We start from the raw sequence: 18,008 nt of genomic DNA on the forward strand, positions 1-18,008 counted from the left end.
TTATTTGAGAAATTGAGGCTCTGAGCATATTGTATGCAAACTCTGCAGCTGTGACATTTGATTATTAAGAAACCAGAGTGACTCAGTCCCGGCCTAATATTTCTGCAGTTTTTAGCAATAAAATAAATGCCACGGTGCTTCCAGGTAAGAGCTGAGGCTTCCAGGTTCACGTTTCTACTGCTCCTATCATCTAAGCAGGGCAGGACATTCACACTCTGCGCTTCCTCCCGTGTTTATGGCTTCCAAGAGCATTAATCTCCGGCTCTTGGCAGGCATATGGACTGATTAAAAACATACAAAATTTACACAAAGTGTTCTTCTGACTTGGGAGCTCAAAACAGTACTTCAAGTACTTCACAACTCCCCTTTGAAAAAGCAGGAACAGGCTAAGCAGAAAGTTCCCCCGAAGATATTAAATCCCAGAGGGAAGGGAAAAGTAGTGAAGCAATGCCAGAAGGGTTACTGAAATCATAAACAGCTCAAAACATATTGTCTAGGAGAAAGAAAAAATGGAATGAAACATCTACCAGGGGAGTGCTTAGGGTCCTCATAAGCACGCAGGGATATTTACATTAATTGACAAAAGCATTAAGAGTGGCAGCATTCGTTAGCTTCAGAAAGCAATTGAGTATTTTTCAGGAGTTGGTTTTGTTCTAACAAACTCCTCAATTTCAGGAGGTTTGTTTCAACCCTGAAGATATGGATATTTAGGGATCACCGGCAGAGTTAGTTCATCTCAATGGGTGCACTCAAGCCCAGAGCCAACCTGACAGCCCTACATCTGGCTCCATTTAGATATGTGTTCTTCCAGGATGCGCATTTCCCTTTTTACTGTACGTTGTATAGTTCGTTAGGAAAAAATCATCCTGCACCAATATGGGATCTGTCCGATTACACAGCAAAGACCAAGCAAGGAACAGGCAGTGCCAGAAATACCGGAAAGGTACTGCAGGACGTGATGAAACACTGGAAGCTTTCTGAGGGAACTGCTCTTTTCACACAGATCCCAGGATGGTTTAGGTCTTTAAGCAGGGGCATCACCTGCATTGTCAGGAGAGCACTGTCCCTGGGGCAGCATCATTTAATAGACTACAGAAATAATTACCAACCCAAGAAGGGCAGGAAATACATGCCACACATATTTGAGAAGGGAGCTGTGGATGGGACAAGGGAGCAAAGATTTGGCAGGAGAAGAACCACCACACTGAGCGAAGGCTTCTCCTAGAGACCCTCAAAGGTGAAGAGGACCACCACTCATTTAGGGTTTAAGAAAAGATCTGCACTTTTCCAGAAGACAAATCTGGAACCCACTTTAAAACCCTTTTCTATTCAGGTTTGTCAGTCGCACTTTAGAAGAGAACACCAAGTTTTCACGTACCTTATACTCAGAACCATGCTGGGATAAAAGCAATTTGAACAGATTAGAAAGCAACTATTAGCAGTCATTTTTCAGAAACGGCTTTCTAGAATGCACGGATATGCTTCAAGCCATCATGTTATTTGCTGCAAAAAGCCCATGCCATGTTCAAGACTGCATTAAGATTTTCTAAGATGGAAAGAAAATTTTAGCCTACAGTACTAGAGGAACAAGGAAAGCTGCAAGGACAGCATTTTTGCTTTAAGCTTCAGCATAAAAGTGTAATTTATTAAAGGAAAAGAAACTGCTGGATTCTATACTTTATACAAGCCAGTGACTTACACAGACAATTTGAACTCTGCATGTCATCATCACAGTGGGAGCTACGCGGTGCTGAGAACAGAAGGGCTGCAAACAAGCTACATGTGTGCTCTAGATGACCTTCTGTCCATTTATGGGCTATACCATCTCTGAAATCCTTCGCTTCCACCTCTTTACAGATCAGAGATTGCCACAGCAAATTTCTTCCCTACTAATTCCTACCCCTGCGTTATCCAGAGCTCAAGCTGGCTGAGGACTGCTGGGTTAGGACACCCGTGCTCACTGGAACAGGCAGACCTGGGAGAGAATAGGATCATCTCATTTATAAGCTTGTGAATGCTCCCAGTTCAGCTGGGATGAAGGCTCACTCTGGAGCTATCTGTAATGCCAAAACCAGTGGTATCAGGCACTACACACCGAGTCTGCCTCCGAGAGCAACTGTGCAGAGATCGGGCTGGCCCAGAGGAAGGGGCTGAGACGCCACTCAGCCCTGGCTGTCCAGATAAGCTGGGCTGGGGCAGCAGAAATGGGAACCAGACAAAGAAAAATAAACCTCTTCCTGCAGCCAGCTGGGAGCTTCCCCGGGTCCTAGCGCTCTCCTTGGCGCTTCCACTCCCCAGCTCCTTCCTCCCCGCAGCAGAGCTGAGCCCTTTCTTTCCTAAGCCAGCTCTCATCTAGCATCGACTGTTTATTCAACCTGAAGCCTCAGCTGCACATTGCTTCGCCCAGGAGGCACCCTGCGCTTCCAGCAGCCCTCGTCCAGCAGACAGCAAGGCAGGCCCTAGAGCAAGAGCCAGCCTTTTGGGGAGCTCAGTGAGAGAAGAGATGGTTTTCAGCCACTTGAACAGAGACTCGTAGGGTGAGGGATGCATGCTAGAAGGTGCAATGAGTCTGGAATAAGAGTCACAGCGGGTATAAGCAAGCTGACGGATGGAAAGCTGCTGTACTACAAGGAAGGCAGCAGAAGCAACATTAGAAGGGACAAAGCAATTTGAGCAGAAAATAACCCACTCCACACCCACCCACCCATCACCCTCCCCAAGTTCACTAGGAGAAAGGCCATCCTTGTGGTGTCAGTTTTGAAAATACAGCTGGGCCAATTCTGATCCCAGGCTGCCTTTTACTCCTGCCTATCCCAAATGGCACAAAACAGCCTCCAAGCCAAACCACCAAAAGGTCAAACCTACCATGTTCCATGCAACTAACCGGAGCCTAAATCAACAGCAATACAAATACACAAGAGCCTGGCCAACGTTTAGCTGCATCGGCTCCATAGGCTACTGGAAAGAAAGTTTAGTTTTGCTTTAAGCCAGCAACCCTGATTTCTGATACACACAGGAAGAACATCAGGGAGAGAAAAATAATCTTGAGTTGACTAGCACCAAAGCAATTAACAATGAGGAAACTAGGTTTTATATGCTTTCTTAGAGTTGTCCGTAGCAAACCCATATTTAAGATTGTGAACATGACAGTACCCTGACCTGTATCAGCCTGTGGCACTTGAGAGGCAGGAAGGAAAAAATGACTGGCACCAAATAACATACTGTGCATCTTGTAAACAGTCTCTAACCTAAGAGGTTTATAGCAAGTTTCGGAGCCGACTCAAGAGGAGGGAGAAAGGGGTTCTCATAGCTGCAGCAATACTGCATTGTTACTCAGCTGCGTGCACATTTCTGTGGTTCAGCTAAAGTTTCAACAGAAAAAAAGAAAGGTAAAGGATGGCATAAAAACAGCATCACTCTTTCCCAAAAAGCATGGTTCACATTTGGAACTAGACAGATTATTTCTCACACCAGAGAGAGAGAGATTTTAAATATAAGGCACTCTTAGCGTAAGAGTCTATTTTAAGAAAGCAGCCAATACTTATCAACTCCAAATCAGGATGTTGATATTGGAAGGGACCCATCTCGTCCAACCCATGTAGTCAAGTTTCCACATCATTCTCCTTGGGCAGTTTTCTCCAGTCTTTAAAGTCCTCCGGTGGCTTGAGCCACAAGCACACCCTTCTGATGGAAAAGTGCCATGTCACTGAGTTACCAGCACTTATTTCATAAGCCAGAATACAGATGTTGGAACTTCATGCATCTGCTCCAGTTTTTCAAGCAACATTGGCTATTTTATTTATAGCCTAAGTGATTGGAATAAAGTTAGGTACCAGAAGACATCTGAGTTAGATCACTGTTACCCAAGGACAAAGATAGGATGGATATAGTCGAAAGAACATTCCCTTAAAAAACTTCCTATTTGCTCTCAAAGGTTAAATTTTTCTGGTGATAGGTCCCTGCTTCTATGTTCCTCCACATATGCATCACCTAGTCCAAGAGGACAGAGGTTTCAGCTCCTGCCTTCACTTCCATCCACTTTTGGACAAGAGGTCCCAAAAGCTAGGTTCACCCCACGTCCAAGAACATGCACTGAGGTCTTTGCTCTCCATACTAAATGAGTCATTTTATATAAACAGGCTCCAGCACGCACTGTGATATCCTGCACCTTACCCGCGAATGGATATATTATTAAAAAAGCACATAGCAGAGACTTAGTTCATCAACACACGAACACATGACCAAATCACGTTTCCAGCTCCTAGCCCTTCAGCCAAAAGACCAAAATTCCTCTCTACTTAGCATGTGACATCTGGAAGTCTATGGTAAAAGCATTCTGCAGACTTGAAGTAAAGATCTTATGACTGTACTGAGGGTTGGTGCAACTTCACCTGCAACAATGCTGCAAGCAATAACATCTCTCCTGCATAAACAGTAACATGATTTTAACTGAAAGTGATTATTGGTTACCTATAGATGGGGATTTGAAAGGGTATTTATCAGGAAGGTCGACTCTAACTTTCCATACTCCACCTTCATATGGTGCTGCAATGAAAGAAATGCAGGTATTAGACACTTTGTAACTCAGGAGAGAATAAATAGAACTACAGCATTAAGCAAAACACATCCTTACAAGAATACTTAGCTCCATCAGGGGGTAAGATTTCATATCAAACCTCCTACGGTAAAAGCCTTTTTCCTGTGCTGCCTGACAAGAAATACATGGTTTTAACTGATACTGCAGAAGATCTCGGAACAAAGACACAAGAGCCTTATTAGAAACAGAGACTTTGGAATAATCTACTTACCTTTAGAGGTGTTACTAAATTAAGGCACACTGGAGACCTGACTTGTGATCTAGTCACTAGAAAAGCCATCTTAATTATAAACTCTGCAAAAATTCAGATGACCGATGCAAAGCTTATGAGCCAGGTCTAGAAAAGCTAAGGATCAACAAGAGCTGTGCTGAAGGCCATAGCAGAGGGCTTAGTTGTCCAAAGGCAGCATCCAGCTCTGCTCAGCTCCAAGGGAGGTGGTTCATCTGCATTAATGCTCACAGTTGTATTTCTCCCCGCCCTTGAGAGAGCAGCCTTCAAACACTGCTGCCCTTTGATTTCTCACCCCCACTTAGATTTGCTCATCTCTTCTTTCACTCCAGAAGAGTGTGTCATTTTACTGTTCCCCACCATGAGCCATTAGTTTGTTTTTATAGAAGGGCTGGGTCATATACTTACTTCCTTGTGGTCCATAAAACTTCACAACAAATTCATTGAGTCCTCCTAATATTGTGACTTCATGTTTGCTCTCAATACTGATACATCAAGTAAAGGAAAACAGTCAGTCCAGGAAACAAAACCCATTTAATCAAGTACAGGTAACTTGCTAGAAGTCAAACCAAATAGTTTAAAGCCAAATATTCAAAGTATTCTACAACATGCAATTCAAGCATCATGACACATCTAAGTGACCACACCACCACAATGACGTTAGTAAAAGCCAATTCTACACACTGAAGAATCCCTCCCCCTGCATTGAGCAATCTCAAGATGGTGCCTCCCTTCCCCTCAGAGCTGCTTAGTGTTCTCCATCTACTTCTGCAGAGCATGAGCTTCGATTTCAGAAAACGCCGAGTCCCTATCAGCAACATATTTGGAAACATATTCAGGCTGTGGAGGGGAGCTAAAAATCTAGAAACAGCAACAGCTCCAAAGCCTCACCGCACACAGACATGAACCCCAGAGGCAAGGCTCGGAGGTGAGGCCAGGACTCGGAGAGACCTCTCTCCTTTCTGTGCTCAGGAGATGAGCCACGAAGCAGAAAGTCACCCTTGCCAACCACTCACATTAAATGTTTACTCTCCTGCCCAGATTAGAGGAGCAGAACTCGCCCCAGTCCCTGCTCTGACAAATGCGAGAGCTGATGAATTCAATTCTCCTTGGCTGCCTTCGGCGCTGTCAGATGGCCTCCCACAGCTACGATGCAAATTACGGCAATCTCATGTTAATTTGACTTGCAAGACCAAAAAACTCTGCGTCTTTGGAGAGATGGCAGAAGGGCGAGATTATGAGGCACTGTTACAGTGCAAAAAGAACAACTGTATTTCTCAACATTTAAAGGAAAGAATCAAAGCGCCAGTGCTTTGGGAAGAAGGAAATACATATGGAAAGGCAAGAAATCTTCATTTCAAGTAAGGCTCAGTTAAGAGAATTAACGGTGATGTTTCAGCACCCAAGCTTGCTGAAGAATTCTGCTATAAATCAGGGTTAATGGATTGTGAATAATATCCTATAGCAATTACCTTTAATCAATAATCTTAATATGAATTATGAGGGAAGCATCAGAAAAAAACAGAGCAGGAGAAAAATCAAAGGTTTATTCCCACCTGAACTTCAGACTGCTTCAGCTCTGCACCACAGAGGCTGCCCTCATTTGAGGGAAGCGGGCAACAGCACAGAATATCTCATAAAAGATCCTTAACATCACAGCAGTGAGCTTCGCAGAAATGCTTAGGCTAAGAGGAACTGAAGCCAGCTTCCCTTTTACAACCAAGATTTTTCACTCTGATGCAAAAGGTTTTCTGCTTTCAAGGCACAAAATTTGCCCAGGAAGCTCTCCACTTTGCAGCAATAATGCAGATCACCCTTGCACCTTCATGGCGCTAAGCAAACACACACACATGCGCCTGGGCACACATGTACATGCTCACTTAAATATTCCTGACCCACCTGGGATCTACCACCAGGAAAAAGTAATTCTCAGCTCAGACCTACCCCCGATCTCACATTACGATCCATGAAGTCTGCTTAAGGTGCATCACAAACTACTTTAAGAGAAGAGGCCCCTGTATCCAGAAGTGCCAATTCAATCCTGGCAGTCTGTGTGCGTACTCGTACACAGGAGATCCAAGTCCCATCTGCGGGGTCCGTCAGGATTTATTACAGTTCCTCAAGTACAATGACTCCCAGGTTGGACAGAGTTTTCCCACAGTGCCAGCTCCAAAAGAATTTGGATGCAATAACCCTCTTCCCCTCATTCTCATGGGGAGGGAGAAAAGTTTATAGCGGTTTGTTTTGGCTCAGGAGTTTTCTTGGTTCAGCATAAGCTGCTCTGCCCTACAGTTAAATGGCAAGTAGCTCGCTGCACCTGGCAGTCACCCAAGATCAGCTCACAAAGGGCAGATCAATGCCTTGCTGCCCCAAGTGCCAATGATTTCTCTGCTAAAAGCCATCTCTGGGAAAAGCTACATCTCTACAGGTTTGCAGAGACTAGCTTAGCACTGAAGTACTGCAGCTTGCTTCAGTCCTGATGTTAAGGGACACTTGTCACCAGATCTTTTCACATCACCCGGTACCGTGACAGTAAGTTTTAAATACAGGCTCAACTGACTTTAAGTTCCTTTGAAAATGTACACGCTCATTTAATGGATAACTATTCCAGGGTCAGAAACGGGCTCTTATACAAACTTGCCGTGTATGATGATGCCCAAGAGTGAAACGTTTAATACTGAAGTATGTTAACACTTACAGCAGCTTCGCGGATCAGGTTAAATACAAATGGTTTTACTTAGGACTAAATCAAGTACCACTTAATAAAAAACAGCTCTCCCAGCCTGATCTTCAGAGTGAGCTCCTGAGCAGCTGCAGCTTATACGCTCTTCTGCTCCGCAAGTCAATACTGACCATAAATTAAAGCAGAGCTTTCTGCACTCAGACTCAGCCCTAGCGTTCCCAAATTCAAAACACTATTAGTAAGCAATGCGGTGCCATATTTGATTACTGTTCCTGTTGTGGCAAGGACCTAAAATTCCTACAAAAAACCCCAGCAAGTGAGTTTGGTTTACAAAAGGGATACGTATTGGGATGCAGATGCTAGGTTTGGGAACAACCGCATTGTTTATTAACATGATAAAAGAGTTTGAGGACAGACTAAAAACAAAGTGAATTTCAGCAATAAAGCCCTTGCATCAACACAGGGGAATCTCTGGAAATGCATTAGCAGAACTGAGGAAGCTGGGGAAGCCCTCTTTCCTAGGCACGAGGTAAATTCCACATGAGCCCCCACTTTCTAACACAAGTAGGGTGAGTCATCTTCCCCTTCCCCTCTCTACCAAGTTTTCTCTAAAGGTAGAGATGCCCAGGATCAAAATCCCACTGATAAAATTATTAAGAGCATTAACAGGAGAAGTGCATTGAGCAATTACAGAAAGAAGAACATTTACACCCTATGAGTTCTTTCCATTTCCAGCAAGTCTTCAGAAAAGGAAACATTTATTGCACAAGCTGGGACTCCAGGAAGACTGGGAACCAGAGGCAGACCTCAAGGCTTCTCCATCCCACAAAGCCGTACGAGGGAACCCCCTAACAGCACAAGGGAAAAGCATGGGGGAACAGCAGAAGGGACTTGACACGTTTGGAGGACTATTGGGACCACATTGCCAGACAAAGCTGCACCACAGCTCGTGGTGATGTATCTCAGAGTAAAGAACGCAGGCTCTGACCCAACTATTTTCTCAGCTCGGACAGATTTTTTCCATACAGCAAAATTCTTACAACCAAATCCCAAATGAATCCCATTCCAAACAGGCCAGCAATTAATCAGCCGTCTCAGATCCAAAAAAAGAGTTGCCAGTTTGTAGACCCACAAGACTTAAGGAACCCAGTTGTGCCTAGGGCACAACAAACCTCTCCTCCTGCATTCAGAGCTAGACAAGGCCTGGTGCCGGATCCTGCAGGAAGCCCAAGTAGCTCCCAGGAAGGAGAAATGCTCCAGGTCTTCAGCAAACTGCGTACAGCTTCAGGAAGCCCCAGGAAAAGAGCATCAAGAATTTGGAGCAAGATTTCCACAACTAAGGTGACCAGACTGTTCGCAGCAGCCCCCACACTGTTCTCGCTATGTTTGCGTCCAGGATGCCCATCCACCTCTTTCATCGGCTACTGATGTAAATCTGTGCAGAAAGCACTCCTGTGAATGCTCAGGACTTCAAACATGCAGTCAGCATTCACGGGGACGACCAAAAACCCCTCACCTTGTATTAGTCTACTCTGTCCAGACAAATTCTTCTATGCCCCCACTCTCTCTCTCGCCGCACTTTTCATTATTCAGATTTACAGAAACAGAATGAGCAGTTAATGGATAAAGACCTCAATGTTCTCGATTTTAGTGACAATCCAGTGGTTCACACTGGTACAAGCAGTCTGCCTTCTTTCCACAGCAGGGCACATGGCTACACTGTTTGTATACTGGGTCAAGATTACAGAGGTACAAAACCAACCTATAACACATCACATGCACTAAAATGCTTAACAAAAATACAAACAAATCCCTTTCAAGACTCTCAGCTTGCTCCTACTACTCTAGGTGACTTATGGCCTTGCTGCTTTTATCTCCTTATCATCTCAGTATACTAATTTGACTTTGTGTCAAATATAGCCAGTGAAAAAGTTGAGAAGAGAGCAAAATCTGGATACAAGTCAGGTTTCTAACAGATAAGAAGTTCAAAAGCTTTACCTTAAGACCACAGAAACTAGAAGGGAGTCCTGAGGACCTGAAGATAAATTATCTTAGTCCCAAAACTATTAAGAGAATTTTAATGACAGTAAGTGTTGAAAATATTTAGATGATGATATGGAAAGCAAGCTTATTTTCAAATATCAGTTCAGAAGGGGTTGCTAGGAGAGAGACAGAAGGGAATTTTTCTGCAGCTGATTACAGACTCCCTATATAGTGCCTGAAATGTGCTAGAAGCGCAAAGGCCAACTGCACCACCTATTAGCATTACAGTAACATCCACAGCCCCCTATCAAGATCAAGGCTCTATTGTTCAGGGTTGAGCTCATAGGAAATTGTTTCTTCTGTCAGAATGAAAAGTGATTTAAAGCATTTTGCCCATTCTGCATTGGGACAAAAACCCCCACAAAACCTTTCAAATCTGGAGAGTGAGAGACTGCCCAACCATCAGTCAGAAATAGACTGGCCACTATGGATTTGCCTGTTCCAGGGCCCAGGTCCCATTCCCTCATCCTTGTGTGGGGCCACCCACCACTGTTGGGCTGGATCTCCCCTGCAGTAATAAAAAAAAAAAAAAAAAAAAAGTTGTTAGGATTTGACTTCACACCCAGATCTCCCAAAATCCCAGATGAACATCGCGGCCAACAGATGGCTAGTCTGTTTGCAGGATTGAGTGGCTTTTTCCTGGCAAACATTTAGCCTGAAAAAAAAAAATCCCTTCATGAAGTTTCTTTAAAATTAACATAAGTTATAAGCTTGGGCAAATCAGTTTTCCAGCTAAAAATATTTCACTGAAAATATTTTTGCAAGCCTAGCAACACAAATGGCCATGAGCAGCCTGCCCCAAAGAGGCAGACAAAGCAGAAAACTGGAATGCCCCAAGGAAAAATAAACTTGTACATTCATGTATGTGCATCTCAATACAAGGTCAATGGTGATTACCAGAAAGCAAGTCCCTGCCTTCTAAGGATCTCTGCCATGTCCTTTCTTACTTAGAGACTTGTCTACAGCTATCCTTCCAGGTGAAGAACCTCATCAAAGAAGACATTCTGAATTTGAGGGAAAATCGTAAGACTACACCTATGTATATTTAAAAAAAAAATAAAAAAATCATCCAGCTCTGCCACCTGAGCAGTTGAGAACCCATCTTTGAGAAAATAACTCACTATATTGTGACAAAGGGTGTTTTAAAAATAAGGTTAATACAGTTGATATTTTTTCCTTCGCAATGAGCTTTGTAGACAGCGAGTGCTGCTACACCACCCATGCGATGGAAATGCAGCCACTTTAGCTGCTTGTGGTACAGAAAGCACCGCTCTGCTTGTTCGAGACATCAGAGGTGTGAATTCTTCTGAGGTATTTGCAAGCAGAATTTTGCAACATAAATAGCCTCTAATATTGGGACTGATGGTTATTCATGTTTATTTTCTTACAAAGGTGAACAACTTCCACTCCAACACACTTAGACAACTTACACAACCTGCAGTTATCTCTAAGGAGCCCTATGATTTAGCAGCGTTACCGGTTACGCTGACGCGTGGGCAGCAAAAGGGCAAGTTCAGCTCAGTTGCCTCCCTGCCTCCAAGCCTTCATAGGCTGCCTTGCCTCCTCTGAACTCCCTGCCTTCATCTGATACAAGCTACCCGAGGTGCCAGCTGCACACGTGAAACCACAGCCAACACCAGGACTTCTATGCTTTAAGCATCAGGAATATTTATTCTTATTTTCCCCAAGTAAAAGTCCCTGCCCTTTACTCACATTTAACTGTCTTCACACTTCTCTGTCTATCCCTGGAGCACACCAGAAGAAAGGACGCTTAGTCAGAAGCAAAAAAAGGTTAAAAAGAAAAACAAGCTCTTGTGATTTCTTCAAGCAGCAACAGGCAGCACTTTTTAGTCAACCTGTTTGCTGCAAAGTTCTTGAGAACTCCAGGCTAAACCCATTCAGATTATTAAAATCCATTGGTTTCCCCCAAGCTAGTTATTCCCGTTGCTACAGGGCACTGCTCACAGTTTCCAGCTTCAAGCAAAGGGGTTTTCTAGCACCAGAAATAGGTTCGCTATTTGCAAAGCACATTGTGTTGCACAATTTCTGGTGTCAGTATCCACAGCCCCACGGTCTGCAGCAGCCCAAAGAAGGGAAGACACCACTGGGGCAATCTGCAGTTTATCTTCATGTAGCTGGGGCAAATCTCAGTCTTCCTTTGATCTGAATTGGGCTTGCCCAAGAATCCCACAGCTTTGAAAGACACAAAACTCACTTAAATCCTACAGCGTAAAGAAGGAGGACAGCAAGCCACTTGTGGGCAGTCGTGAAAAGCTCTGAAGACAACCAGCTCTCCCAGCCCTCCATGCTCCTTACCGCTGCGACAAGTGAACCAGGGACAGCATTACACAGAGGTGGTTTCACTCGTTGTAAGATGACAGCTGGTTATGATCGCAGCTGAAAATGCTCTGGAAGCGAGGGAATAGCGAATGAATAACTGAATAGCAACCTGTGCTTGGTTGCTGGCTTATTTTATCGCACACAAGCATTTTCTTGTTAGAAATGCAGCTTTGTTTTTTAAAAAAAAAACCAACAAAACCCCCAAAAAAACCAACCCTTACCGCTTCTCTACCAGATTTTAACTGAGACGAGAAATCACACAAGAAAGAGTATTCTTAAGTTACTCTACACACCCTTCACAATTTCACATCATGAATGGCAAATTTCCCCAAGACAAACACCCTAGTCACCAGCAACCCCATCAAAAAGCACTTGCCATGTGCAGCCACATGTACTGAAAGGTACCTTTGCGAGTGTGATCAGGGGTTTGGGGAGAAGGAACTGCTGCTCCAGCAAGAACTCCAGTCTGGCTTGCTTTCTTTGGAGCTCTTGAGGATTTACATCTGGCCACTCCCCACTAAACTTTGTGCCAAGAAACTGGAGTAATAAGGAAAAGGTAGAAGGAAAAGCCAGCTTTCCTCAGAAGACACTGCATATGAGTTCCCTGCTATGAACCAATTAGAAATTAAGTCAGTGTTTTTCCTACACTCCAGGCTTCAAACCTGATCTTTCCTTGTCTTCCCTCACCAGAAGTGAAGGGAACCACCACAAAAAGACAACAAGGTACATCTCATACCATGCTGGATTGAATAATACTGCCCTTTTCCTTCAGAAAACAAATTAATTCACTGCCCTCCCCAACTCTGTGCTGTTCCCTTGAAAAGTTTCAACTTGTTTAGAAAAAGAGATAGCAGAGAGATACTTTTTTTTTTTTTGCCATAGAGAAAACAAATTGGAATAAACTTGTTTAAAACTGTGTTCTCAAGCTTCCACTGGATGGGTCAACATCTAATTGCAGCAGCGGCACCAAGAGCTCCTTCACAACCAGATTAGACGGGAATACAATCAGTGTCATTTTGACAGTAGGTAATGAGCACTGTAGCCAAGCTCTGGTTTTGTGGTCCTGATTACTGAGCAATTCATTTGCATTTACAGACAAGGAAGAGTACAACATGTACGAGCATCAGGCCCTCGTTTTACTAGGTATCATTAGCCAAACGCAATTCAGGAGGAGAACATGTATGGGGCCAGGGTGACAGCTTCTGATTTGCATTGCAGCAGAGCTTTGCTTGTGAAATGACTGTGTTTCGGTGCTACGCATGGCACTGGTCAGTTCCAGGAGCAGCACATTGCAAGGAAATGGTTTGAAACTACACAAAGGATGCTGAGGTGCTGCTTGAGAAAGGCAAGGAGATGCATTAGTCAAGATGAGAAGCAGCTGGCACACAAGATTTTTAAATATGAAAGGAGGGGACTGGACTTGATGAAAGGGAGTGGGAATGAAGTTGTGATCAATACAGCTTAACTGATGTTCCGGTGCATGACCATAATGCAACATAGCATCACCTCCACAAGCACAAGATTTCTTTGAATCTTAGTAAAAGAGGACACACTAGGATCTGAGAGAATTTAAGTGCAATCAGTCCGTAATTATAAGCAACTGCCAATTAGCAAACTCCTTAAATGGATCCTAGCTGGAGATGACTGCACAGTTTGAGGAAGGCATCCTACCAGAAAGGACTAGCAAGGAAGACAACGTGCAGAGCCGTGATGCAGGAATGTAAGGCCCTGGGTTTCTCTGGGATAACCGGAGAGGTCAAAATGTCCCCACGATACCATTGCACTGGTCTCCTCTGACCAGATGCTCGAGCCTCCCAGAAGAATTCAACACAAGCTGCTCACCTGGCATGAACAAGGCGGAAATAATTGGGAACCCTGCGCTCTCAGCCAGCCACCAAGCCAGACGCCACAGAATTCACTACGCTGACATTTAAAGTCAGTCACGGGGGAAACCAGAGTCAGATCCAGAAGCATTGAAGACGACAGCAGTAGTAGTTTACATGGCCATACATCTGTCTCTGAGCTAAACCACTAGATATAATGTTTGCATTGCTAAAGCTTCCATCAAGAGAAGTTTGTTACCATGGTGATTGTACATACTGGTAGCAACGGAGTATTTAATGCACGAATAACAAACTTCTCAAACAAGCAAAAAATTTCAAGTGCATTTTAATTGAAATATCAGAAGGAGAAAATGCAATCGTTTCTTTTTCCAGTTGTGTTGGGTACAGTCGATTTCCTCTTTGTGAGGATTCAACAAGTGCCAAAATGCTTCTGAAACAGAAACTGTGGTTGTAAAACCACAGAATTGAGAGTGTGACCCCAAATGTGTGCTAGACCTGGCACCAAGCTTAAGATTTAACTGCATTTGGGGGGCTGTGGCCCATCACATGTTTTACAGGAATGTACCAGGTCTGTTAAAAGCAAAATTCATGCAGTTGGAATACTTCATTAATTCAGACTTTCCAAAGACATGTATTATTTTACGATGTGGCCTCTTCCCTCAAGTGAAGTTTGGTTTAGGTTTCTGTAGACTTTACTGAAATGCTTTTTTACTCCAAGAAACCTACACAGTCATTTAGAAACTGCAAGCATGTCAAGCCACCTCTGCCACAGCAACATAAAACCCCAAATGTACAACCAACCATCTCCTCAGGCTGTAGAGCCCTTGGGACGTGACATGTTTGTAGTCAAAGCAGACAGATGCAGAGGAGGTCAGCAGCTGAGCTTTGGCAAGAGTTTTTATTTAGGAAAAAAATCTAGAAGTATCTCAAGTTCTTGATTTTAAACAAGATAAAGAGTTTAATGGGGAGAAGGACAAAGTGTCAAAGCAAATATTTTCATCCTGGTAAATTCAGAGCTATATATTCTGTTGAACATAAGCTTAATTTTAAGATGCTTTGGCACAGAGCAGTTACCAGTTCTGGAACCAGAGTCCCCATCCTCTTTGTTCCCCTTTACCAGGATCTTTTCTGGACTGCAAGAGATGCTGAACTGGGCCACAGACACTCACCGAGAGGATGCTGATATGCTGCATCAGCCTGAGCTACATCAATAACACTGAATTGAGAAAGCGTTAAATATGGGAATCCTGAGAATTGCTTTAATAAACACTTCACACCAGGATGTCTCTTCAACAAAAATCCTGAAGTCCTTTCTGAAAGAGGCTTCACACAAACAAACTCAAGCTTGAACTATTAAAACATCAGGGCGGCGGAGGAAACACATTTAAAGCCCTGTCAAGGATCCCACTCCCTCGGAATCAGGATAACATATCACGACAGTTCTCCATGACCTGCCAGGAACATAACTCAGTGGGATGTTTCCTCTTTTTTTTTTTTTTTTTTTTTTTTTTTTTTTTTTTACAGGCACAACAGAGGTGAGACTCACCAGGAAGTGCTGGTTTAGCACAAAAACCCTGGCAACACACCAAGAACTGGTCCATGTGATAAGCATATGCGATGAGAGCAAGACGGTTAGTTGCTCGGGCTGCCTTTCTAACAAGTACAAAAGGGTTTGGCAACGTGACTGGAAAGATAGCTGTGGGGCACCTACTTAGATGAACTGCCTCCACGTGCTTTAAAACCAGATCTATGGAAAAGGTTTGCTTTGCTGACCTTTGCTATAAACCTAATGGAGCCGACAGCTGGAGCAGAGTATCTGAAACACTGGAGCAGGAACAAAAGACAGAGCTGCTCCATAAGCACCTCTTACACCAAGGATACTAAACTATCTACAGCATAGTGTTGTTTTGCAGAGTTCCTTCCAACCCCACACCAGCAGATGCGAGAGTACATGGAAATACTTGATTTATTTCTTGCTCACTGAGGTCACACCTGCACTGGGTTTTTTTTAAAGGATTTTGTAAACTATAGTCTTCAGAATTGAGACAGCAACAACTATGTGAAATGCCAGCTAGAGCAAGCTGTGCTCAAACTGTAAATAAGACTCAGAGCCCAGAGCAAGCATTGAAGTGGACAATGCCAGTGAAAATTAAGCAGCACTGGTCCTCACAAAGCTTCTTCAACTTTAAGCATTCAACAACAATTAACATCCTGAGCTTATATGCTTAATATCAAAAATCCTAGTAGTGAACTGCCACCCATCTGGGTGTTTTCTGTACCAACCAGGATGGCAATAAAGTCTCTCAAAGACATTTTGGAAATTATTTCTCCCTCTGAAGAATAGAGCACAACTGACATTTCTTTGTTACAGAATACTTTGCTACTTGAAGCTCAAGCATTTCTGAGCCTTCCTGGAGGAGGGTTGTTATCTGCTAGTCTTCAAAGAAACGAGTTTTAAAACAAATCTCAGAAAACACTTGTATTTCTATAGCATGGGTGTAGGAAATAAAAGCAAACTGAATTTGGAAATTAAGCTAGAGATTAGCACAATTCCCTTGACCTCAAAGTAACACAGGGGAAAAGTAATTGTGTGGCTTCAATCCAGACTTCCCACCATCTGTAACAGTGCAATTTGAAGTAACACACAACACTATCAGATACAGGTGTTTGTTTCAGGGTGGATCATACCCCGAGGCACCTGTGGATTTCTGTTCCTTCCAAACCACTTCATTAGAAATATGCTTTTTCAAGAACAAGTTAAATTCTGCTCTTCTGCTGATTCTTGGGTTCAACAGACAATGCACAGACTGGCTCACTAGCAGGTGGAAAACCATCAGGATGAACATCACCCTTGGGACTGTCTACCTCTTGCCTATGCAAAGGGGCGTACACCGATATGTCCATTAACAAAATGCTGTCATTTACAAGTCTGTTGATACAGCACTCACACTTGTAAGGGCATCTGAAAACAGTGATGGGGAAGCTAAGGGCAGTATGCCTTTTATAGACTGCTTGCAAAACCATGAGGATCAGGTTTGTCCTCTTCTCTGCAAGGAGTCCTGCCAGAGCCTGCTAGAACATCTGGAGGGATCAGATTTGCGTCTCTCCTCCTTGGTTTTGTTAAAAGGCATCTTAGGAACAATGTTTTAAAGGAACAGCTCAGACAGGATTTTACACACAAGGTTGTTGTGGGTTTTTTTATCCCAAACAAATGACCTGAAAGACAGAGTAAGAGATGACTTTACTCCATATCTGAATCACAGAACCGGTGAAGTTATGACAACCACAACTGCCACTTCCAACACAGACCGTACACTGTTTTCTGTGAGACCAACGCAGAAAAACCCCCCATGATTTAGGAACAAGCACCTTTCAGACCTTGGTTACAGCAGCTGAAAATTATAGACACTGTTTTCTTTCTTTCTAGGTCACCTGCAATATAAAGAGAAAACACCAAACAGTCCCACATACCACGAAACTGCAGTTCAGTTTTGCTAAAAGAAAAGGTGTAGGAGCTTCCTGCATGCCACAGTTTTGTACACAAATGCCTACAACAATCCGATATGCCATTGTCATCATTATTAAATCAATCATCCCCTTTATTCTTAGTAAGTAATGAGAGCAATGGGGCACTGTAGCCTATTCAGTTCTTCCTCAATAGACCCCATAAACAGATCCAGCGTCCCAGTGCTGGCTGTAAACAGACAAGATGCACAAGGCAAGTGGTTTTGCCCCAGCTCTATTTTGTTCAGTCCATTTGGCCATCTGTATTTGAAGTTTTAGTTTATAAAGATGGGTCTATCACTCAGCTTTCTACCTACTCCAAGTCAGGTCGGCTTACACTGTACGTATCAGTCTTGAGAACGTACCAATAGACGCACATTTCCAAGGTTAGGCAGAGGGTCAATACATGCTGTTTCCCATCCACCAAGCCACTAACTCTTAATTGCAAACATGGCACAGCTTTGTCGGTTAATCACCAAACCACCTGTAAAACGTTCACTTATCAGCCTTGGAAATTTAAATCAGGCTGGTGCTTCCATTAATCTCAGTAATTCCCCTTGCATCCAGCTACCTATCATTGGCTTTTGCACCAAGAAGTTAAATACTCGCCTGTGAGCAAGTATTCTTAAAAGTCTCAAGCACTTCCGAGGGGTTTTTGGCCTTTCCCAAAGGATTAACTGCACAGGATTTTCCTGAAGTTTAAGGTATAAAGATACATTGTGTTTGAGAGGAAGACATGAAAGAGCCATACTTGGAGACTAACAATGA

The 18,008-nt window shown here is 43.5% G+C and overlaps 1 protein-coding gene across 2 annotated transcripts in view; it reads right to left on the bottom strand.

The window, feature by feature from the left end:
• The window catches only part of UBE2H (ubiquitin conjugating enzyme E2 H), a 55,663-nt gene that overhangs the window by 22,477 nt on the left and 15,178 nt on the right, over positions 1–18,008 (bottom strand). For both annotated transcript variants that reach the window (XM_075024533.1, XM_075024532.1), the window contains exons 2-3: positions 5,235–5,311; positions 4,471–4,545 (exon numbers count right to left, since the gene is read on the bottom strand). In XM_075024533.1, coding sequence (XP_074880634.1) covers positions 4,471–4,545; positions 5,235–5,311 — 152 coding nt within the window. The remainder of the gene's footprint in view (positions 1–4,470; positions 4,546–5,234; positions 5,312–18,008) is intronic.

The sequence above is a fragment of the Buteo buteo genome, chromosome 4 (assembly GCF_964188355.1).
Source record: "Buteo buteo chromosome 4, bButBut1.hap1.1, whole genome shotgun sequence".
Taxonomy (NCBI): domain Eukaryota; kingdom Metazoa; phylum Chordata; class Aves; order Accipitriformes; family Accipitridae; genus Buteo; species Buteo buteo.